Source organism: the organism of the source record quoted next, unplaced genomic scaffold, assembly GCF_019419815.1.
Source record: "Pyrus x bretschneideri cultivar Hongxiangsu unplaced genomic scaffold, Pyrus_bretschneideri_v1 Contig1, whole genome shotgun sequence".
NCBI classification, from domain to species: domain Eukaryota; kingdom Viridiplantae; phylum Streptophyta; class Magnoliopsida; order Rosales; family Rosaceae; genus Pyrus; species Pyrus x bretschneideri.
In genome coordinates, this window is record NW_025999390.1 from 2,767,408 (window position 1) to 2,789,916 (window position 22,509).

General features: G+C 36.0%; 4 protein-coding genes across 5 annotated transcripts; all 4 read left to right on the plus strand.

Moving 5' to 3' along the window:
• The first annotated feature begins 944 nt into the window (after positions 1-944).
• On the plus strand, positions 945-3,191 carry LOC103952919 (dihydrolipoyllysine-residue acetyltransferase component of acetoin cleaving system). Its single transcript, XM_009364620.3, has 4 exons — positions 945-1,826; positions 2,547-2,645; positions 2,749-2,816; positions 2,960-3,191. Exons 1-4 carry the CDS (start codon positions 1,182-1,184, stop codon positions 3,072-3,074), a joined length of 927 nt encoding a protein of 308 aa, XP_009362895.1. The 5' UTR covers positions 945-1,181; the 3' UTR covers positions 3,075-3,191.
• A 2,284-nt stretch (positions 3,192-5,475) lies between these two features.
• On the plus strand, positions 5,476-9,584 carry LOC103952890 (guanine nucleotide-binding protein alpha-1 subunit). Of its 2 annotated transcripts, none has more exons than XM_009364592.3 (14): positions 5,476-5,677; positions 6,105-6,306; positions 6,420-6,492; positions 6,826-6,863; positions 6,941-7,030; positions 7,199-7,270; positions 7,478-7,585; positions 7,732-7,833; positions 7,995-8,050; positions 8,349-8,483; positions 8,603-8,696; positions 8,814-8,873; positions 8,960-9,039; positions 9,198-9,584. In XM_009364592.3, the coding sequence occupies exons 2-14, from the start codon at positions 6,220-6,222 to the stop codon at positions 9,373-9,375; spliced, it is 1,173 nt and encodes a 390-aa protein (XP_009362867.1). In that variant the 5' UTR covers positions 5,476-5,677; positions 6,105-6,219; the 3' UTR covers positions 9,376-9,584. The 2 variants fall into 2 exon arrangements, with proteins under 2 accessions (XP_009362867.1, XP_009362860.1); XM_009364585.3 differs by having other exon boundaries at positions 6,116-6,306.
• Positions 9,585-11,968: 2,384 nt separating this feature from the next.
• On the plus strand, positions 11,969-16,030 carry LOC103952881 (fatty-acid-binding protein 2). Its single transcript, XM_009364571.3, is given in 12 exon segments — positions 11,969-12,228; positions 12,752-13,259; positions 13,262-13,325; positions 13,431-13,638; positions 13,741-13,816; positions 13,913-14,015; positions 14,276-14,344; positions 14,843-14,879; positions 14,963-15,037; positions 15,123-15,174; positions 15,379-15,423; positions 15,578-16,030. Coding segments are annotated over 11 exon segments (1,230 nt in total). The 5' UTR covers positions 11,969-12,228; positions 12,752-12,856; the 3' UTR covers positions 15,676-16,030.
• A 1,317-nt stretch (positions 16,031-17,347) lies between these two features.
• LOC103952871 (endoglucanase 16-like) lies at positions 17,348-19,890 on the plus strand. Its single transcript, XM_009364564.3, has 6 exons — positions 17,348-17,620; positions 17,807-18,016; positions 18,128-18,328; positions 18,416-18,493; positions 18,595-18,744; positions 19,104-19,890. The coding sequence occupies exons 1-6, from the start codon at positions 17,402-17,404 to the stop codon at positions 19,689-19,691; spliced, it is 1,446 nt and encodes a 481-aa protein (XP_009362839.2). The 5' UTR covers positions 17,348-17,401; the 3' UTR covers positions 19,692-19,890.
• The last annotated feature ends 2,619 nt before the right edge of the window (positions 19,891-22,509 follow it).

Consider the following 22,509-nt stretch of genomic DNA (forward strand, 5'->3'; position numbering starts at 1 on the left):
TCACGCAAGATTCACTGTGAGTCACATAAGATTTTATTGTCAGGAAACTAATCACGCGCAAAATGCTCATAATAAGTTGACTATCAAGAATCGCTCTCCACAAAGTTAAACGATTTGAGTCGTGGTAGCTACACATAACTGAAATCTTTGTATAGAAAAACAACTAATGTATAAGTTCCTTGCGTGCAATATCGGTTTAGGTTTTCTCTTTGATTTGGTCAAAACTATCCCTTGATTCCTCTATTCCTTTTTCCATCACTAAATTCGAATTCAAACTTGCAGTAGGTGTACAGAACCCATATTGTTTCGAGACTCAGAATTAAGTCATCAGTGGGTTGTTGCCATATGTAAACCACATATGGCTCTTAGTTCGTCACACATTAAATCATCAAACAGCCAGAGTTGAGCAACGACAAAATATGCATGAACGAGTGGTAATAATGCACGTACCTATCAATTTGGATTTAAACAACCACACTATCAGTCAACTCTCTTAAGTTCATATAATGAAATGTTTTATGTATACTATTTAAGCGATGAAACACTTAATAAGATACAATAAATTGAAGCTCAATCGCCTCCTACATAAACCTAGGGATTGGACAAAGACATAGTCTAGGTCATATATATTGTAAAATGCTATCGCTGCTAAGATCAACCACATGTGAGCGTCTGTATGCTTTCAAAGATTCACGTGTACGTATCTATAGTCTGGTTAAATGCAACAAAATATCGTGTATAATTGTCCTTTGATGTGAATTTGATGAAGTTGCCATTTTGGTGTGAATTAATCATGTGGGCCAGCCAAGATTCACTACTGATATATAACACAAATTTAAAAATCCCTAACTAATTAAGACGCAACAAAATTTGGTGAAAGTTGGCTGACGAGAGAGTATATGTGCATCACCATCACCCACAAAAGGGAACCAACTAAACCAACCCCCCCAAAGCACCACCCCACATATAATTTCCACACCCACACACACACACTATCTTCACGGTAAAGTTGTTTTATTCTCTCACCAATAAATTTCCAAAATTAGCGCAAAAGGTCGTATTCTGGAATAAATTAGTAATAAGCTATGATTTATATATACCTATTACCACCCAAACAAGTGAACAACCTCAAAAACAGAAAGAACTAATCTCTCTCTCTCTCATGATCAACAACTCCTAAAATGTTACCCTTCTTTCTCAGCCCCGTCTCCTTATACGCCATCTACGTCCGCCGTTGCTTTGCCGGCTCCGGCCTCTCCCAGCAAACCCTACAACTCAACAATGATCAAACCACACTCCACTTCTGGGGTCCCAACCCTAAACTTTCTAACCAAACCCAAAACCCCAAAAAACCTTCACTTGTTCTAATCCACGGCTTTGGCCCCGCCGCCATGTGGCAGTGGCGGAACCAAGTCCAGTTCTTCTCCCCCCACTTCAACATCTACGTCCCCAACCTTGTCTTCTTCGGGAATTCCACCACCGCATCCCCAGAGCGAACCGAGGTCTTTCAGGCATCCTCGGTCGCCAAGATGATGGAGAAGGTCGGGGTGGAGAGGTTTAGTGTGATGGGGACGAGCTACGGCGGCTTTGTGGCGTACCACTTGGCGAGGATGTGGCCGGAGAGAGTGGAGAAGGTGGTGATTGCCAGCTCTGGGGTTAACATGAGGAGAGGAGATCACGAGGCGCTTTTGAAGAGGGCAAAGTTGGAAAAGATTGAAGATCTCATGTTGCCTTCCACGGCGGCTCAGCTCAACAAGTTACTCAACCTCGCCATGGCCCGGAGGCTCGACATCATCCCCGACTTTTTCTTAAGCGACATAATACAGGTAATTAGAAATGAATAATGTTATTTAGACACACAAAACAGACATGATACACAATGCTCTAATCAATACGGGCACGTTTACATTAATTTTGTGTGACTTAATAGCATTTTTGTACAAAAACACTTAATAATACATTCTCTAATACATATGGATCCACATCAATATTACGTGTCTAAATAGTATTACTAGTTTAATTATGCATTTAATTAAAATTTATATACAGTAATTAGTCACCGTTACACCTCTTTTTCTTGGTATTATAGTTGTCTGAGTATGGACAAATAAATTTTGTTGGATGTGTCATGTGGACTATACGTATAGATACGTGTTTTTCTTCAATCTTGGTAAGTTAGGTGGGATTTGAATAGATGGGACCTATGACAAATGCTTAATTAGTAGTTAATGACAATTTTAGTCTTGCTTTTAGCTAGGGGTATTAATTAAGTAATCAATTATTGTATGCGTAACTGCATATCACATCCAACAAACTTTTGTTACAAATATATTCAATTAAGAGAGAAAATGTTAGTGTGAGTGCTGTGTGCGATGAAGTTCTGATCGTTGATGTATATGAGTTTCATGGTAAGATATTTGCATGCATTTATGATTAAACAACATTCATGCATAAATAATATAGCGAGAATGATATGTCTTTACTATTATAAATTACTCACGTTTTCAGTAAAAACATGTAATAAACTTGAATAGTGTTGAATGTAGAAATTGTACTCAGATAAGAGAAAAGAAAAGATGGAGCTTCTAAAGGGACTCACTCTTGGACGAGAAGACACACCAAACATATCTCCCCTTCCCAACAAGGTCATATTACATATCGATTAATGAGTGCGTAATTTGATATTCATTAATTTAAGCGGTTTGGAAAATCAATTTTACTTAATTAATATTGCAATTTGGTTTCTAGGAGGTGTTGATAGTATGGGGAGAGAAAGACCAGATCTTTCCTTTGGAGATGGCTACTGAACTCAAGGAGTATGTGTCACCAAGTTCAACATTTTTATCATTAAAATTTTAATGTATCTATAAATAATTAACCAGTTTAATTGGTAGCTCTGGTGAGTAATTAACATTAGGGTTCCTGATTAATTATCTAACTTTTTTTCTGAACAATGCAGGCTTCTTGGACCGAAAACGAAATTGGAAGTGATAAAGAACACATCGCATGTACCCCAAGTTGAAAATCCCGCTCAATTTAACAACATTGTAAAAAGTTACTTGTGCGACTCTTGAATTTCTTTTTTTTTTTTTTTTTTTGACCTGGAGGATTTGAAACTGTTATATTATTTAACTGGAGAAGTACAATACTCCATATCACTTGAAATACAAATATAAACATGTTTGCCTTAACACACATTCATAGTTTAATTAAAAACTGTAAAGATTTTTCAGCTTTTTTTATTTTTATTTTTATTTTTGAAAATTAAAAACTTGTTTGGTGATTATTTCAATTTTTACCAAACAAGTTTTTAGTTTTCAATTTACAAAAGGAAAACAAAAAACTAAAAAGGAAATTATTATTAAATGACCTTAGACGTCAAGTACAGTAAAACTTCTATAAAGTTATAAAATTAAGACTAGACCAATTTTATAACTTACTTAACAAAGGTGTAGTTGAAAAATGATTATTTTTTGTTTATTAATTCCTAATAAATGTTATATTTTCTATATATGATTTTTTGAACGCAAAATATTTTATTTCTTGCACATATATACTATCTTTACTCGAACTCCTAGCTCCTTGATACCCAAGGGCTACTGTACCCAGTAAGAGCGGTCGAGCAAACGGCAACTCCTCAGCTAGTTAGGCCCAATGGACTTGTGGGCTTGTACCCAACCCCACTATGGGTCAATACTCTTTGTCACTCAGTGAGCCCAATTTCATTTTTGATGCATGTTCAGCAAGATGTACCAGACTAATTATATTTCAACGGAGTTCGATACGTAATTATTTTAAATTTCCGTCGTACAAAAATGAGTTCTTATTATCGATTAACTATTAACCTAGTAGTATTTCTCTTCTCGATATTTGATGGATTCCGAATTTCACTTGCCCTGTGGACAAAAATAATAAACAAAGATGTTGAACGCAATAAGTTGTATCACCTGTATTCCATGCATGCATGATGGATGTTGGATAGGCTGGCATATAATATGCTAAAAAAGCAAATAATTGTAACAAATCTTTTTAGGGACGACAAGGATGGGAGTAGCAAGTAGCAATCGCAGTAAGCAGTGAAGCATTCCCATATGAATCCATGACCCACCATTTGGTGGCAGCCGGCAAGTCTTGTCCCTAACTCCAAACCAAACTCCTAAAATATACACAATTTATTTAGGGAGTTTTAACGAAAAATCTATGGTATTGTTCACTTTAATGAAAAATCATATTTTTACACTACAAAGTCAATCTTGGTACTATTTACTTTACCTTTATTTTGTCTTTATCATTAAAACTCAACGTTTTCAAGCATTTTTTCATTAGTTTTTCTTTTTATTTATTTATTTATTGGCTAAATTGTATCAAGGATCCTTAAACTATACTATCCCTTTTAATTTTGATCCCTGAAGTTTGCTAATAGTTGCTCTTTTTCTTGAGTTATGCCCTGTGTTGTACTCTTGGTCATTTTCCATAACCCTTATCAACTGTTTTCCTGAAGTTTGCTAATAGTTGCTCTTTTTCTTGAGTTATGCCCCGTGTTGTACTTGTGGTCATTTTCCATAACCCTTATCAACTTTTTTTTTTTTGTTAATTTAAGGGGTGAAGTGGGTATTTTAATTAATGAACAAAAAATCAATTAAAATTAAGATTGTTTGGTCAATTCTTAAAGAGTTTCGATTATAAGCACAAAGTTCTATGAATATGTCACGAATTATTTTAATATGAAGTTCTTATTTTACAACTTTTAAGTTGACGGAGTTCAAGAAAATGATTACTAGTGCAATAAATGACATAATTAAAGACGGGAGAAACTATTAGTAGAGTTCGGAGACGAAAACTAAGATTGTGGTATAATCAGGGACATTTACTTACAATTTAGCCTTATTTTTTATTTGTTTAATGGCGTTATGTTTCAAAAGAAAAAAAATATTTTATTTCATGAATCAGACGATGCTAAGCTAAATAATAAGTTAATCATAAGTCATAACTAAATATCGTTTTCAACCCAAATTACGCATTTATTATCTGAAACTTAAAAGAATAATACGGAACTGTATTATTGGTAAGTAGACGTTTGATTAATCTAATACAAATTAGTAGCTCAGTCAACAGACCGTCTATTCCCCCAAGAATATAATATAGTTTTTCTAAAAATTCCCCAAAAATTAGAATATCCTTTTTCTAATGAAAAATTAAATCCTATAAATAATAAAACCCAAAATTTAATTTTTAATTGGGGCCAGCCTTTTCAAACTTTGACTGAGAAGCGCGTGAGGAGAGAGGAGAGAGGAGAGAAGAGAGAAGAGAGAAGAAAGAAGCATCAACCGAGAAGAAAAACAGAGCTCTGCAGCTTTCGGCGCTCTTTCTTTTTTCTTTCTATTTTGTTTTCAGATTTGGCCAACACTTCCATAACCCATTTCGCTTCCTCGTAACACTGTTCGTACAATTATATACAAATCCCACAGCATTCATTCCTTTCAAATGTTAGCCAATTTTCTGCGCTGTTTTTATTATAATTTTAATTTAAATACACACCCAGGGACACCATTTATTGTCCACGTTTAACACAAAAGTACTTATACAAAAAGCGATTGCTATTCAGCTCAATCTGTTGCTGCTGCTTCATTGCAAAACTCCACAGCCCAGTAACGAAAGGTCGTTTCTTTTTCTTCGGGTAAGCTTACTTAAAGCTTCGTACTTTATGTGTTGTATTGTTCTTCTGCTGCCTTTTGCTTTGTGGGATTTTTTTGTTTTTGGAAAACAGATCTCTGCTCTTGATCTTGCCGGACTGGATTGAGATGTTAGTTTGATTGAAAATAATTTTGCGTTGTTTTTGGATTTAGTTTTCTTTGATGGGTTGCTTTCGAAATCTTTGATTTTTGTGAAATGTGAATATTTTAGTTGGTGGGTGATTTGTTTGGTGTCCAGCTAAACTCTTAGGAAAACGGTAAAATATTTGTCAATTGAAAGGCAGATCAAATGCAAATCTGCAGTTAATATTTGCAAACTAATTATCTAGTTTGCCTAACTTGGCTGATGGGTTGTTCTTAATTTCGTATTGACGGTGGCATTGTATCTTAATTGCCATGTTTTGTTTTGAGGTTTCTGCCAGTCTTATATAGCTCCCACCACCAGCCGCACCCCCCCGATATGAACTTTTCAGAAGGGATTTGAAGTTACGTTCAACACGTCGTGCAGAAGACTCGTGCACCGTCTATGCTGTCTATTTTGATCGAAAATATGGGATTACTCTGCAGCAGAAACAAGCATTACAACGAAGAGGACAACGAAGAGAATGCTCAGGTGGATTATGCATGATTGAATACAATCTTTGTAATGCTATTAACCAAGAGTTGCTGGAGCAACTTTGCGTTTACGATTAGGCTCTAATTTATTGTCAATGCATGTATTTACAGACTGCAGAAATTGAAAGGCGAATTGAACAAGAAACAAAGGCCGAAAAGCACATTCAGAAACTTCTCCTACTTGGTACATATAATTTAATGATTTATTGTTACCTTTTTATGATATCCATGCTCAACAATTACGCACTCGCACTTACTAGTTTGAGCTTTGTACGGTTGCAATCTTTCATTTTTATGACCGAGAGTAGCATATGGATGTGTTGTACTGTTTGTGAGGCGATGATTTCCAATTTCAGGGAAGTAACAATTATAACTTTGATATGTATTCTGTCTGATGTTAAAAGAGTTTGCACCTGGTGCATCTATACCTTGGTCAATTCAAGAATTTCAGCTTTAATTTTCTCATTAACCATGGTTATCACTTCTACAACTAATGTGGTCAACCTATTTTTTTAAGGTGCTGGGGAGTCAGGGAAGTCCACAATTTTTAAGCAGGTAAGATATTGTATACGCTTCTCTATTTAAGTACAATGTAAATATTTATACTTCTGTTACACATGGTCTATTTGCAGATAAAGCTTTTGTTTCAAACTGGATTTGATGAGTCAGAGCTCAAGAGCTACATTTCAGTCATCCACGCCAACGTATATCAGACCATAAAAGTACGCAATACTTGAAAGGGTGTGTTGGTTATTTCCCTTTCTGCATTATACAAGGAGTATTAGAGTCCACTCTTCATAGAAGAAATTATATCTTATGGACTTGTATTCAGAGAAAAAGAATCTGAATGTAATGCTTCTATATAACGTATGCATGATATGGTTGAATAGGTACTGTATGATGGGTCAAAGGAGCTTGCGCAGAATGACAGAGAAACGTTTGAAATATCCAGTGAAAATAAGGTTGGAGCTCATCTTTTGATTGTCTATTACATCGTCTTCTCTTGTCTTGTTTTTTAATTTAGCAAACAATACTTGATGGAATTTGGTTTAACTGTTTATGACATTTGATTTATACATGAAATTAATGCATGAGGTTCGGTTATTTAAAATTTTGGCTTGTTCAGTCCTTTGCGTGACTGTTTTCTTAAAATTTGGATTTGTTATTAGGAAATTGGAGAGAAACTATCAACAATTGGCAGCAGATTGGATTATCCACGTCTCACTAAAGAGCTTGCACAGGATATAGAGACTCTTTGGAAAGATGCAGCAATTCAGGTAGCTGTTACTTCATGCAACGGATTGACATATACCACTTGTTTGACATCGATCCTAGTGTTTGAAATCCAGAAGATATTTTTTTACTTCTGCTTCGACCTTTTGTCCAATGCTCTAAGTGAAGAACCCCTACTCTACAATTGTAGGAAACATGTGCTCGTGGTAATGAACTCCAAGTTCCTGACTGTGCCCACTATTTCATGGAAAATCTTCAAAGATTAGCTGACCCAGATTACGTTCCAACCAAGGTACCTAAAGTTCACAATTGTAACTCATTGTTTTAATTTAATAAAGCACCAGAATATTTTATATGTATTTGATTTGTAGCTTGAGGATGCCAAGAACTTCTTGCATTAATGTGGAAATGTTACAAATGTATAGCTCTAAAGTAGCATTTTTTGTTTTTCAGGAGGATGTTCTTCATGCGAGAGTTCGTACAACTGGTGTCGTAGAGATCCAGTTCAGGTAATTATTCTGTTTTTTAACTTTTTAAAGACTTGTCACGGCTTCTTGTTGGAACTATGACATTTTATTTATAGCTGTACTGGTGCCAATGATCGGTTCTAAATCAGCTGATTCTTGAACTTGTAGAAATTCAACCTAGGGGCGCCCTTACAATTTAATCGAGTTCACGATTTTCTAATGACGTGTGCGCATTTTAGAATGATGCATTTATTTTCAATAAAATTTCTATGTTGTGCAACTCATTTATAGAGTGGTTGAAAATTTCGAACAAACAACTCATTAATGACTATGATTGCAGTCCTGTTGGAGAAAATAAGAGAAGTGGGGAAGTATATAGACTCTTTGACGTTGGGGGCCAGAGAAATGAGAGAAGGAAATGGATCCATCTATTTGAAGGCGTTACAGCCGTAATATTTTGTGCTGCTCTTAGCGAGTAAGATCATCATTACTTTCAGTTACCCCTCATCATTTGCACGCAGTGTGGTAGCGATGATTTTCTTCAAAGAGACCTCTGCCGAGCTGAAGTATTCTCGATTGTCAATTGTGTTTCAGGTATGATCAAACACTCTTTGAGGATGAAAGCAAGAATCGAATGATGGAGACAAAGGAACTTTTTGAGTGGGTTTTGAAGCAACCGTGTTTTGAGGTTTTATTTTCTTCTATTTTCTTGTGCCCGTATGTCACATGTGCGGCTGTGCAGATTTCTTCTAACTCAGTTGGCTCTTTAACATTTTATCTTCTCTTCTTTTATATTTTGGTGCAGAAAACGTCGTTCATGCTGTTTTTAAACAAGTTTGATATATTCGAGAACAAAGTTCTAAATGTAAGAATTAGTAAATCAGTGTACAGTTATTCATCATTGACAACAAACTAACATCCGGTAAGGGCTGTTGAATTTTACTTGTGTAGGCGCCGCTTAACGCCTGCGAGTGGTTCAAAGATTACCAGCCGGTTTCAACAGGAAAGCAAGAGATTGAACATGCATATGAGTAAGCATATACATCTTTATTGTGGTCCTTTGCTTTGGACGGAAGGAAAAATACTAAAACGTATAGTACACGTAGTTAGCTTTAACAACCCTCCGAAAACTCTGGCAAACTGTCCATTATAAACGAGAAACCTAAACATCGTAAATGTTTGCATTCAGGTATGTGAAGAAGAAATTTGAGGAATTGTACTTCCAGAGCACGGCCCCTGATCGCGTAGACCGGGTGTTTAAGATCTACAAAACCACTGCCCTTGATCAGAAGCTCGTGAAGAAGACTTTCAAGCTCGTGGACGAGACGTTGAGACGTAGAAATCTCTTCGAGGCCGGTTTATTGTGACCGGGGAGGGGACACACCAGATTTCATGGCCAAACCACAAGATTGTATTTTGAAGGACATCACATCATGAGCACACGCATCAGATTCCTTGATTTTAGCTTTTACATGTCAATTAAAATCCTGTTCCACTTAACGAGTGTCAAAAACAGATGTTATAACGTATAAAAATAATTGTTGCAAGTGATTTATAGCTGAGTTGGTTAAGAGAATGCTGGAGGTCCCGATTTGCTTCTTCCCTCCCTCGTAACGCTTGTATCGAAAAAAGAAAACACGTCTTTAGCCCTCCCATGTAGTTTTGAAGATCAATATCATTGATTCTCATTTTTTTACTAACAGGAGATTAGCAGATGCCACTGCCTAATTAGTTGGTTAATGACCTAATTAGGAGGTCCATTTCATTTCATTTACTAATAAAGTAAAACAAAACAAAATTGGTTGTGTCATATCATATGTTGTACTTATCAAATATCATATGATTCTTCGAGACTAGTAGTTGTAGGCCGCTTGTAGCACACTGCTGGCAGATTCCGACCAAATACTTCCAACTCGTATTTTGGTCAAAGACTCAACAGAAAAAGACCCCACCAAGAAAGCATGGCAAGTATTTTTCTTACCAAAACTGCATTTTGTGCTTAAATACAACAAAAACAAAATTTATGTTACGAAAACATCACTGCGCTCAATTTATCACTAGAGACTATATAGAATTAATAGTTTGCTATCTGAGAAACAAAACAATGTCGACGAAACATTAGCTTCAAATGCATGATGAGAATTTGAAACAACACATGCCCTTGTATTTATGAAAATTCAAACATGAACAACTTGAGTTTACTACTCGTTGCATGCTCATGTATTAGGGTTTTATTACTTTGCCATCCATGCACATTAATTGTTTTTCGAAAAAGGAACAAAGTTTTGAAAATATTTTCTGTGACACACATGAGAAATTTTTCGTGCCTGGAATATGGACGGAACACCACATATCATTATATAATTAAATTTCTTATTAAGTGTTACTCTAATTGTATAACAATAATACTGTTTCACTTGTATTTCGATCACACTAAAAAAATTCTCAACATCCACAAGTCCAATCCAAAACTGTAGTCAAAGAATATTTTATTTTTCATAATTCCCCAAGTTCTCTGTATTTGTTCCAATTTATTGGAAAAGAATCCTTGTCGAATCCTCTTTGTGGGGATCCGGAGATCAATCAATCACATCTGTTTATCGTATATCGTGTGGTTAGAAAATATTTAAAATTTAAAGTTGAATATAAATAGTATCTAACGAAAATTAACTGCACGATATACAATGACTTGATTGATTGATATCCTGAATCCTCACAAAAAGAATCCATCGATGGTCATTTTCCCTATTTATTGGGAGGTAGTTATTTAATTGTTGAGAGGAAAAGGGGTACGTCAGCCGACCCTGCCTGCCGACTGGGATTTGAACACGCGTGTGCGAGAAGAATACAGAAGATCGAAGACAACTTTGGCACCAACTCCCCAAGGACATAAGCGTCATTTCGCTAGCCGAAAATTTACTTGCCGTCCAACAGAAAAATGCTCCAATTTGTCCTGGAAAATAGTTTTACTGAATTTTTTTTTTTTAACTTAGTATTATGGTGTAGTAGTATTCAATTTTTTGTCAGGCAATTTTTTTAAAATTTTTTTTGACTTAGTACTATGGTTTTAGTTTGATTCTTGTGCAATGACGAATTTGAACCACATTATTGCTAGCCTATTGTCAGACCAAGCTTATCAAGTCCCTCCCTTAATATAGATAATATAGTTTATTTAAAAAAAAATAAAAATCAAACAACGTAATTAAAAATGGTATATGGAAAGTGAAAATGAGTGAAGAAATCTCTTCTTTATTTTATTTTGAAACTTGAATTTTTATTTGTTCACTAAAAAACGATGAAAGGAGTACAAATTTTATCCAAATATAAAAGAGATGTCACATAATATTACGATCTAGTGATATTCATCTTTACTTATAAGTGAGAGGTCTAAAGGCCAAGTTGTACCAAATTATTGATAGCCCATTATGATGTTGAACCTACCCCCTCCACCTTAGTATAAATAATATCGATTGTTCAAAAAAAAAAAAAAAAAAAAAAGATTTTTACACAAGATTCTTGGATAGAGACTTATGTATCACGTTATTAGTTTATCTATTTGAGGACACCAAATATGGCGAAGACTCTACATTCGGTTTTACACGAGCCTATTTAGGCAAATACAAAGACAAACTTAGATCATATAACAACTAGCTAATTAGATGTTTAGGCACTCTCATAAGAGAGTGGTTCCTGCCGTGTATGCCTACAATCAAGTCCCATATGTAGTATAAAACTCCCAATGCACACAACAAAGCTGCACTATTGGTGTTTTTTTTTTCATTAAATGGTCGAGAACGGCATGACATGTATCTCCTTACCTAAGAATTTCTTATTTTCTACTCTCATTCATAAATGTACAAACGATTACACCATACGTAACAACATGTGATTTGTCTGGAATGCCTGAAATGCCCGAAGGACCTAAACTCCTAGAATATAAAGTTGAGAATCCAATTTTGATTTGGCTGAAACTGTTTTCTCTTTTTCTGTTTTCCCGTTTTTGACCCGGGAAAACTTTTCATCGACCGTGACTTGTTCCCATTTCGCACCCAAAGCATATTCCTTTCTCTCCCCACTTTCTTTCGGAATTTAAAAATACACACACTATACACAAAAATCACGCAGAAAAACCCCAACTTTTTGAATGCAGAAGAAGCACCGAAGATCAAACGGAACCCAATTGATATTTCGCCCCGGAAGCTCGATTGTTGCAATCCCAGGTTCTTAATCTTGTGATTTTCCTTTTCTTTTTTCTGGGTGCTTTTTATTTTCTGTCTGGCTCTTGAGAAAAATGAGGAAAAGCAAACGCAGAAAGCATGAAGGCCAAAAGCGAATGCCAGAGAAAAGTGTTTTTCCCAAACCCATTTGCATGCATTTCCTCGCTTTCCCATTTCCCTTTTCCAATTTTCTGTGATTCTTTCCAAGAACAACTAATATGAAATTGCTGTCATTAATATGTCATAATTTATCAAATTGTTTTGATTGAATGTTGACACTAATGGTTAGGAATTTGGGACTTAAATTATGAATTGTACCCGTTAATATCGAATTATGTGCTTTATATCAATGGAATTGATTGAAAATGTTTATATAAATTGACAATGTTTATGAACGTTTATTGTTAATATTGTTACGTATGAATGCTTTCTTTTTCAATGGAATTGCTGTTACATTTATTGTTAATATTGTTACGTATGAATGTTTTCTTTTTCATATTCTGAACTGCCGTTTGAATTTCTGCAGGTGTATAACATGTCGTATCCGTCTTGATTTATATCTTAAACCCAACTTTTGTGTTGAGGAAGTTTTAAGTGCCAATTAGGTTAGGATTTTAGGACATAACAAAGCATGAGGATTAAGCGGTTTGGGTTCATGGATTTCGATGAAGGGTCTCCATACAATTCACATTTTAGTTCATTTGCGGATAATTCATTGCAACGGTGTAGATACTTTCATGTTCCCGGAAGCTTAGCTCTTGAAGGAGCATTTAACCACATCTCAAAACTTGCTGGTTCTTTACTATTCTTCTTCTCTAGTGGACCCAATACAAATGCTACTAGAGATATAGAGGGTAATTTGCATGATTCTGAACCTGGAAGCTCCACGTCTTATCCACAAGTTAAACATTTTACTTCTGGTCGACATAATCTTAGAGGATTTCACTTTGGATTTGCATCAAGAGGAGAATCTGCTAATGCAGTGATTTTTGGAAAGATTTCGGCTTTTGTAATGCAATTCCTACACAGAGAAGCTGAAAGCTACATTCACATCCCTTGCTCTCGTTAGCTGCTGGACTTGTACCTCCTTTTGGCAGCTTGTAAGTCTTTAAACCCTTCACGAGGGAGTGGATTAAAGTGTAAAATTTCCCGCTCGGTTCTGTTTTGGTGTTGATTACATACCTTTTCTTTGTTATTACCACCAGATCTTCAAATGTACTAGCTGTTCCATTGGATACTACGGATGTCTTGGATCAAAGGCCTTGTGAGGTTGGGCATCACAGATGTGCAGGATTACCAATTCCCGACTTGAACTGGAGAAGACATGCAGTGGAACCTATTACTGGCACTGAGTTTCCTATGATTTTGGACGACGTTTTAACAGGGGAGAGTAATTCCAGTTTAAGTTCAGAGGTTGGTGTTTGTACGTTTGTTCTTTAGTGCAAGGCAGCCATGTTTATGTTCAGATCTTCTCAGTTACATATGATTTAATAGTGACATTGTGTACTGTTGCAGGTCCTTGTGGGAACTGGATCCAAAACAATGACAATAATCAAAATAAAATCTCTGAAGGTCTATGCATTTGGGTTCTGTAAGTTATTAGTATTTATATATTACTTCCGATCTGCATTACTCTTTGCATCCAGTACCTTACTCTCTTATTTATTTGTCAATTCTTCCTATGTAGATATCCATCCTCACTCTGTTTGCAAGAAATTGGGGCCAAAATATGCTTCCATTTCAGTAGATGAACTAAACAAGTGCCATGATTTCTATGAAGATCTTCTCAGGTATTGACAAATATCATGATCCATGCTACACGGTGTAGTTTTCACTATTTTTCATTTACATTTTTTTCTGGTAAATGAAGATCGATCTAATCCGTAGATGCTAAATACTTTATGTTTCTTTTTGCAACTTCTTTCCAAGCTGAGTTAGCATATGAGTCATCATATTGTTACTGTTAAATTAATTTTTATGGCTCTGCTGCTAAGTTTCATGGATTTGGTTAACTTGCTGCTACTTATTGCATTTTCCATTTTGCCTGCAGGGCGGATATTGATATGACAGTTAGGCTTGTGGTTAATTGCAATGGGATGAAAATCAATACTGTGAGAGAGTAAGTTATATCTTTGTTTCAGCATACCCTTCGATATTTAATTGGGTTTTGTATGTCCCTATTTTAATTGAGATAAGAGACATTCTTGAGGCTTTTGCATTATGATTACTGTTCTCAAACATTCATAATTCCTGTTTCGGATATCATCACTATTAGGATACCATCTCGGTTAGCTCCATATTTCATAGTGGCTTGATAGGTTCACATTCAAATGGGTGGTGTGAATGTGAGTTGAGTGAACTTGACGCTTAACCAGCTGTTGTTGTGAGGCATTACATGTATAAGCTAGAAGTTTTACAAGTTACGCACTCATTCACTATCTAAGGCCCAAAAACTGATTCTGCAAGTTAATTTGACACGTTACGTGAGTTTAGCTTCTGCTTAGCCTTGTTCCTTCCTCGCTAGGTGTCCTAGTGTATATATGTTACAACAATGTTGAAAATTGGAATTAAGTGTTGATCATTCTCATTTATGTGCTTTTGATTACACTGGATGCAGTGCCTTTGAGAAATCCCTTCGAGCTCGATTGGTGAAGGTAAATCATCTCCCTTTCTAGAATCTCCCTTTTTTGTGTTTCTGATCTGGTATTTGCTAATTCTTGTCCTTTGGTTCCTTTAGGCGAACCCAGAGACTGACTATCATTGCATAAGAACATTTGGTTCAAACTTCACACAAGATATTCCTTTGCCAGTGGTAATACTATATTACATTATTACTCTTGCATTCCTTTTTTATACCAATTGTTCACTGAATTACATTAACATTCTCGATATTTCAGGGAACGACAATTGATTTCCAACGCACAGCTGATGGAAACTTAATTACTAAAAGTGAGTGGTGGTTGCTTAACCAAATGTCAAATTGAGCACAAAGTATACACACTTGACAAGACCCGAGAACTGTCCCATGTGTCCTTCCACATTCCTAGAACTGTTCCACCCGTCCTCTCACATCTCTTGTTTACATGCTTTTAATGCTTTAATTTTCCAGTTAAAATTTGTTGATTGATTAGCATTTTGTATGAAATTTTCCAGTTGAAGGTAATCAGATTGGAGCAGTCCACAGCAAGGATCTGTGCAGTAAGTGAATTTTCCTTCTGAACCATCTGTTTTATTTTGATACTCTCCTTGGTACATTTTTATTTCTCATCATGTCTCAATGAATATGGTGAAGAGAATCCAGTCATATACTTTTGCGGGAATAGATTTCTAATGCCCAAAATCGTACTCTCAGGAGCCTTCTTTGACATGTACCTGGGTGATGTCCCGGTGTCAGAGCAAACAAAAGAAGAGATTGGCAGAAACGTCGCCAATATTATTCAAAGTTGCTGAAATGTGGCTCCGTTGTCTAACTTTTTAAAGGGCAAGTGGTTGCCAATCCGGTGAAACTGCTTACTGCTCAACCATATTTTTTGTTCACACGCACTGAAGCTCAGCAGTGCCAGATGCTGAAGACGTTGATTCGACTGGAAGGCCTCACAAAAGCAATCAGAGCCTGCTGCAAAAGTTTAAAGGCTTGGCTGGGGTCTCGCCGGCTTCTAGAATAGCGATTATTTTCTTACGGAATGTGCCATTTTTTGTAGCTTAGCAGATGTTAGATGCGATTATTTTCGAATTGTAGCTACTGAAAGTATCCCATGAGAATAGTTTGGTTTCTTCTTGATGATATATTCATATTTTTACTACATGCTTCTCGGTTTTCCATTTGACTTCTTATTTCCTTCATCCCTGCTCTAGTTGGTGGAAAGGGGGTCTTGTTCGGGTTTACGGTTTTATGCCGGTATCACTGGTTGATCAACATGCATAATGATACAAAAGTAATAATATAATTATACAGTAACTCAGACTCGAGTATTTTCAAGTAACTAGGTAATGAAGATTTGAACTTAAGATCACTGTACAAAACAAGTTGAGTGAACCATAAACTTTGCCGTCCATCATGTTACATGTGCCTCTCATGGGCTAAATTCTCCATAAATCATAATTTTGGTCAAATTTGAAAGGCTGCTGCCGTCACATCAAATATGGAAGCACTAAACATGTGTTTTACACCTTTTAACGAGGAGTTGAATTCATCATCCTCAACTCTTCGTGTTGAAAACTCAAAATGCAAGGAATTAGAGAGATACCACAAAGCTATTAGGCAATTGGCCTTCCCTAAAACAATTGAAGATTTGGTAAAATCATAATTTAAATTCAGTTTTCATACAATTATATTCCTTTGAAATTTTTGTAAGTTGGGTCCATCAGTTAAAACATATCTTCACTCCTATGTCAAAGTTCAAACTCCCCTAAACTTGATTCCTAGAATCCTATATAAGCTTACGATAAGGAGAAGTAAATCTCCAAAACTTAAGAAAACCTCAAGGAGAGGGAAGAAAAATAAGAAGAAAATGAGTGGAATTACACCAAAACTAGAGTCTTATACACACTTTTTTTTTTTACCTTCTACACACCTCTTGTCAATTTTTGTTTTTTTGATACTCTTCAATTCATTCGATCAGACGACTGGAAATTGAGAAGAGCGTAAGGAGCGGTGTGGATAGCACCACCATATAAAAGATGGATGCTAATTTTACTATTTTGAGCCCTCTAATGCTAGCAAATAAAAAAAACCAACCAAACCAATTAAACATCTACCATATATTCAAGTATGGTAAAACCTTAAGTAAAAAATGTTTAATTCCAGCCCCACAATTTTCCTCTTCCACCCAAAATCCCACAACAACACACAAAATTAGCTTCTCTTCCCTAAACCTCTAACCTGACTCAACTCCTCTCAACTTTCCCGCCATCACAAACCAAAACTGATTAACCAGAGCCAGTTAAACACCACCTCACAAAATTACCTATTTTTCCAAAACAAATTAACCACCAAACAGCAAAACACAACCATTCACTTTGTTCTTCTTCCCCCTCCTTATTTATTTGGTTATTAAAGTAGACAGCATTTGTGGGCTTCTTCATCCCATCCCTTTTTTTTTCAGCTTTCTCAATTGTAAAATTGGGTTTTCTCAAAAGTGTTTTGGGATCTGAGTTTTCGAAAATTTGTAAGGAAATGTTTGGTGGAAGAAGAGGCGTCGCCGCCACCGTTGTGGCATGCCTTGCTCTCCTCCAAGGACTTGTTCTTAGCGTTCATGGCACTGGTATTAATTACAAGGACGCTCTCACCAAGTCCATTATTTTCCTTGAGGCTCAAAGATCAGGGAAACTCCCTCCCAATCATAGACCTGCATGGAGAGGCGACTCCGCCCTCGACGATGGAAAAGAAGCAAATGTTCGTCTCTCTCCCCCTCTCTTTCTATGATTGAAGATTAACGTTTGTATCTAACCATCACATGTGACGTGACATGAATGCATCTCATGTCACATTAACGTGAGCGAGTCATGTACGACGGTCAAATACAATATTTTCTCGACTTTTTTTAAATTTTTGTATTTTGAACTTTTGTTTTTAACGCAGGTCGACCTTGCCGGAGGATACTATGATGCCGGAGACAACGTCAAGTACGGTCTTCCCATGGCATTCACCGTCACAACTCTGTCGTGGGCTGCCATGTTTTACAGGCAACAGCTCGAAGCTACTGGAGAATTGGAAAATGTTCTTGCCGGCATCAAATGGGGCACTGATTATTTTCTAAAAGCCACTCGAAAAAACAGATTATACGTTCAGGTATAGAAATTCATTAAGTTGTATTCATTACTTTTAAAACCATACAGTAATTAGTGGTGATGCATCATGCATGTATAATTAAATTGCTAATTATTTATCAAATTCTTAAAGGTTGGAGACCCAAATCAAGACCATCAATGTTGGACTAGACCAGAAGATATGCAGACACCAAGAACAGTGTTGAAGATTGATGATAGCACACCGGGAACTGAAATTGCAGCTGAAACTTCAGCCGCCATGGCTGCCTCTTCAATTGTGTTCAGAAAAACAGATCGTGCCTATGCTCGTAGTCTACTCAACAAGGCCAAACGTGTATGTATAATTTTTTAGGCGTAACATATGCACAAATAGAACCGGTTTACATATATCAATTTCTTGTAACATTATTGTTCTCTGTAGCTCTTTCAAATGGCTAAGGCGCATAAGGGAACTTACGATGGAGAGTGCCCTTTCTACTGCTCTTACTCTGGCTATAATGTAATTTTCTTCAACTCTCTCCCCCTGAAATCCAATTTTAGTTTAACTTGTGCACTGTATTTTCTCGTACTAATACAAAATTGAAGTGTTGGAAAATGTAGGATGAGCTGTTGTGGGCAGCAACATGGTTGTACATTGCCACAAAGAGGCATGTGTATCTCAAGTACATTCAGGAAGAAGCCATCAGCGCCACCGTGTCTGAGTTCAGCTGGGACCTTAAATACGCGGGAGCACAAGTCCTCCTGGCCAAGGTACTTATTTATAAATAAATTTATACCATCTTAATGGATCATTCACTGTCGCATGGAAAGTTCTTGTGTCCGGATGAATTGTCTGACCCTTTCCAAATTAAATCAAATGCAACGGTTCCACTACTTTTTGAATGCATGAGTTGGATAGTCTACTTGATTCGTTTGTCGGACTGTCCACCTCTCCTTTGTGAATATATAAGTTAGACAGTCAACCTGATCCGATTGTCCAACTATCCACTAGGTCTTACTGTCTAAACAAGATTTCTTCGCAACACATTACACATTGCATTATCATGATCGTAAAAGTAACAATACTGGCTAATACAACTAACTTGAATTTATTTTGTGTATTATTGCAGCTGTTCTTTGAAGGTGAAAAATCTCTAGTGAACTACAAAAACGGTGCTGACAGTTACATTTGCTCAAACATCCCCGACAGTCCTTACAACCAAGTCACAATGACACCGGGCGGCATGATCCATTTGAGAGACGGAGCCAACACCCAATACGTCACCGGAACCGCCCACTTATTCGCCGTCTACAGCGATATCCTCGCCCAGCACAACCAAAAAGTCAACTGCGGAGGCAAAGAGTTCGACTCTGGCGCCCTGGTCGCTTTTGCCAAGAAGCAAATGGACTACTTGTTGGGTGAGAACCCAAAAGGAAGATCCTACATGGTCGGGTTTGGACCCAACGCGCCCCAACAGCCCCACCACAGAGGAGCTTCGGTACCGAAGGAGGAAAACGGCATCGTTAACTGCGCCATGAGCTTCGTGAACTGGTTCAAGAAGGACGTGCCAAACCCTAATGAGTTGACTGGTGCCATCGTCGGGGGGCCCGATAGGTTTGATAACTTCGAGGACAAACGTTGGGCGTCGTCGTATACCGAGCCATGCACTTACGTGAACTCGCTCGCGGTCGGACCGCTGGCGAAGCTTGCGGCCTAAGAAAAGAACCATGCACGGCCTATGATATGTGTTGCCCTAAACCCTAATCCCAATCTAGTGCTATATATTTTTACGAAAGGAAGAGATTTTGGGATTTAAATGTAAACTTTTGGAAACCCAAAACGTACCGCCTTTTGTTGAGAGAAAGCTGTAAAAAGAGGGGTGGAAAATGGTTATATAAAATAGTTATTAAACTGTTTTTTTTTTGTTCTCGTCCTTCGGAAACTCTCAACTAATGGTTGTTATATTTTCCTTTATTTTATTTATATGTGACAAAGGAAATTTAAGCTATCCAAACTGTATGGTAATTAGAGGATAGAACTTAAAAGATAAAAGAGAAAAACACATTAACTTAATCAACTGACCTAATAAGTTATTAATTTAATGTTTCTTTCAGAAAGGATAATCAAAATAGTGTAGAACAAGTTAGTGTAACAATCGAGTCTCCATAACAACAACCTCATCTCACAGCTGTGAAGCAATATGACATGCTCAATTGGGTTAAAACAGTAAAACTGGACTTGTTTTTTGTCTCTCTTTCTTCTCTTTGATCTTTAATTGATATAAGTTCTTAATTCTACATAAGATACATTGTTATTGTGTAACTATCAAAGAGACGGACTAAATGCCCACTTTTAACAATACAGATATTATCTCAAACTTAGTAATTACCACATGAGCTATTCGTCACGTGTGGTGTTTTATCATAAAAGACTTAAGTGTTAGTTGAAGTTGAGTTAAAATATTTAAACTCTTATCTCAAAAATAGATCGATATAAAATATTTCAATAAATTAATTAATTAATCTCCTTGATTCCCATGGACCTCAACAAAAAGTAACTATATATACAAATTAATTAAACCTTGCTTTTCCATCATTGTCTGCAAACATCGCCAAGATGCCACAACAAGGAACATCATCATTTCAACCGATGCCTTTCTCGACAAGAAAAGGTAAAATTTAAATCCGTTTAAATTTTTAATCATTGGATTATCTCCCTAACACGTTCTGACCAACCATCTAATTGGCTTAATTAGGTAGAAAGATGCTTGGAAGATAAATCACAAAATCAGACATCCAAGTCCGTACGAGTACGAATTAATTCATCGAAAATTAAAGATTAAGGAAATAGAATGAAATAAAGTAAAAATATTTTTCATTTTTATCAAACGATAAATTTTATCAAATTATATGTTAGATTAGAGTTTGAACTTATGTCTGTCATATAAAAGTTCAACATCTGACTATAATAAAGACCCACTTTCTAAGTAAAAATGTTTACCCTTAGGATTAATAGTAATGGAGTAATGTTATTCATACCATGTTTTTATATCACATTAGGTGATATTGATGTGGACAGCCACATCATTTGAAAAATTTGCAAAACCCAAGAAAATGAAGGAGAAAGACTCCTCGTGTACCACAATCATCATTTAATTAATTAATTTTTCTTAATTATTAGTTTATTAAATAATGAACTAAATTTAAAAATCTGATTAATTCAAATGATATAGCTGTCTACATCAAATGTCATTTAAAATGGTATGAAAATATAGTACAAAAACATGGTATGAATAACCTGAGTAATGCTATTCACAAAAATTAGTTAAAATTTATTTTCCAATAAATTAGTTAAAATTTATTTTCCACATCTTCGATCGGTGCACTCTTGTTTTCGTGGGCTCAAATCTTAGTTAAAATTTATTGGTCGAGAAGATTTGAGTCCACAAAAATTAGTTAAAATTCATTTTCCAATATATAATAGCATGAGTAGTACTATTTATATCATGTTTGTGTATCATATTTTCATGCATTTGATGTGGACAGCCACATCATTTGAATTAATTAGATTTTTTAATTTAGTTCATTATTTAATAAGCTAATAATTAAGAAAAATTAGTTAATTAAATGATGATTGTGGTATACGATGAGTCTTTCTCCTTCATTTCCTTAAGTTTTGTAAATTTTTCAAATGATGTGACTTCCACATCAGATACTGGTATGAAAATGTGATACAAAAATATGATATCAATATCATTACTGTATTACTGTAGGATTAATTAACTTTGTCAAAGTGGGTGGACAAAGCAAAATCTTATCCGAATTCGTTTTCGAAAGTGGGTTTGGAGTAGATGGTGGGCGGGTCCCACTCCGTTTTGGATAAGCCTCACCAGTCACGACTCACGAGGAGGGGAATTAGAAGGAGGAGGACCAATTGCTTTCCACGTTGCCACGTCAGTCACCGACATAAACCTCAATCAAAGTAAATAAAGTCTCTCCCTCCCGAGGGCCGACCACATACGACGTGTAAGCTTCTAGAGGCTCCGCGTGGCGCGGCAAGCAGAAACTATGGGCGGTTTAGGGCAGGTATTTATCGAATGCGCCCCGAGTCGCTGATGCCCACAGGGAAACGGACTTTCCTTTTCGATCCGGTGCACTCTTGTTTTCGTGGGCTCAAATCTTCTCAACCAATAAAAATCCTTTTTAGCTTTTATTTATTGGAAAATAAATTTTAAGTAATTTAAAAAAAAAAAAAATTCTCCAACCGCTCAGAGGCCGATTTAAACCTTTTTTTTTTTTTTTTTTTAGTGTTACTCGATTGGATTTAAGGGCTCAAACTTTTTTTTTTAAGGTTGAAGATGAACAAAATAATCAAATTCATACAAAAATTAATCGAGTTTATTACTGATGGAATTATTTTGTATTGAACTTTCTCATTTACTAATGTCATTAATTTGCACACTAAATAATGTTATGATACCAAACATATTCATATTATGTTATTATACAGAAATTTAATCAATCAAGACATTATAA

Excerpts from the sequence above, each read along its gene's own strand:
- LOC103952919 (XM_009364620.3), top strand. The coding sequence starts at position 1,182 with ATGTTACCCTTCTTTCTCAGCCCCGTCTCCTTATACGCCATCTACGTC. Across the intron at positions 1,827-2,546 it reads TCTTAAGCGACATAATACAG|AAATTGTACTCAGATAAGAG; the intron begins GTAATTAGAAAT and ends TGTTGAATGTAG. Across the intron at positions 2,646-2,748 it reads TATCTCCCCTTCCCAACAAG|GAGGTGTTGATAGTATGGGG; the intron begins GTCATATTACAT and ends TTTGGTTTCTAG.
- LOC103952890 (XM_009364592.3), top strand. The coding sequence starts at position 6,220 with ATGCTGTCTATTTTGATCGAAAATATGGGATTACTCTGCAGCAGAAAC. Across the intron at positions 6,307-6,419 it reads ACAACGAAGAGAATGCTCAG|ACTGCAGAAATTGAAAGGCG; the intron begins GTGGATTATGCA and ends ATGTATTTACAG. Across the intron at positions 8,484-8,602 it reads TTTTGTGCTGCTCTTAGCGA|GTATGATCAAACACTCTTTG; the intron begins GTAAGATCATCA and ends ATTGTGTTTCAG.
- LOC103952871 (XM_009364564.3), top strand. The coding sequence starts at position 17,402 with ATGTTTGGTGGAAGAAGAGGCGTCGCCGCCACCGTTGTGGCATGCCTT. Across the intron at positions 18,329-18,415 it reads TACTCAACAAGGCCAAACGT|CTCTTTCAAATGGCTAAGGC; the intron begins GTATGTATAATT and ends TGTTCTCTGTAG. Across the intron at positions 18,494-18,594 it reads GCTCTTACTCTGGCTATAAT|GATGAGCTGTTGTGGGCAGC; the intron begins GTAATTTTCTTC and ends TGGAAAATGTAG.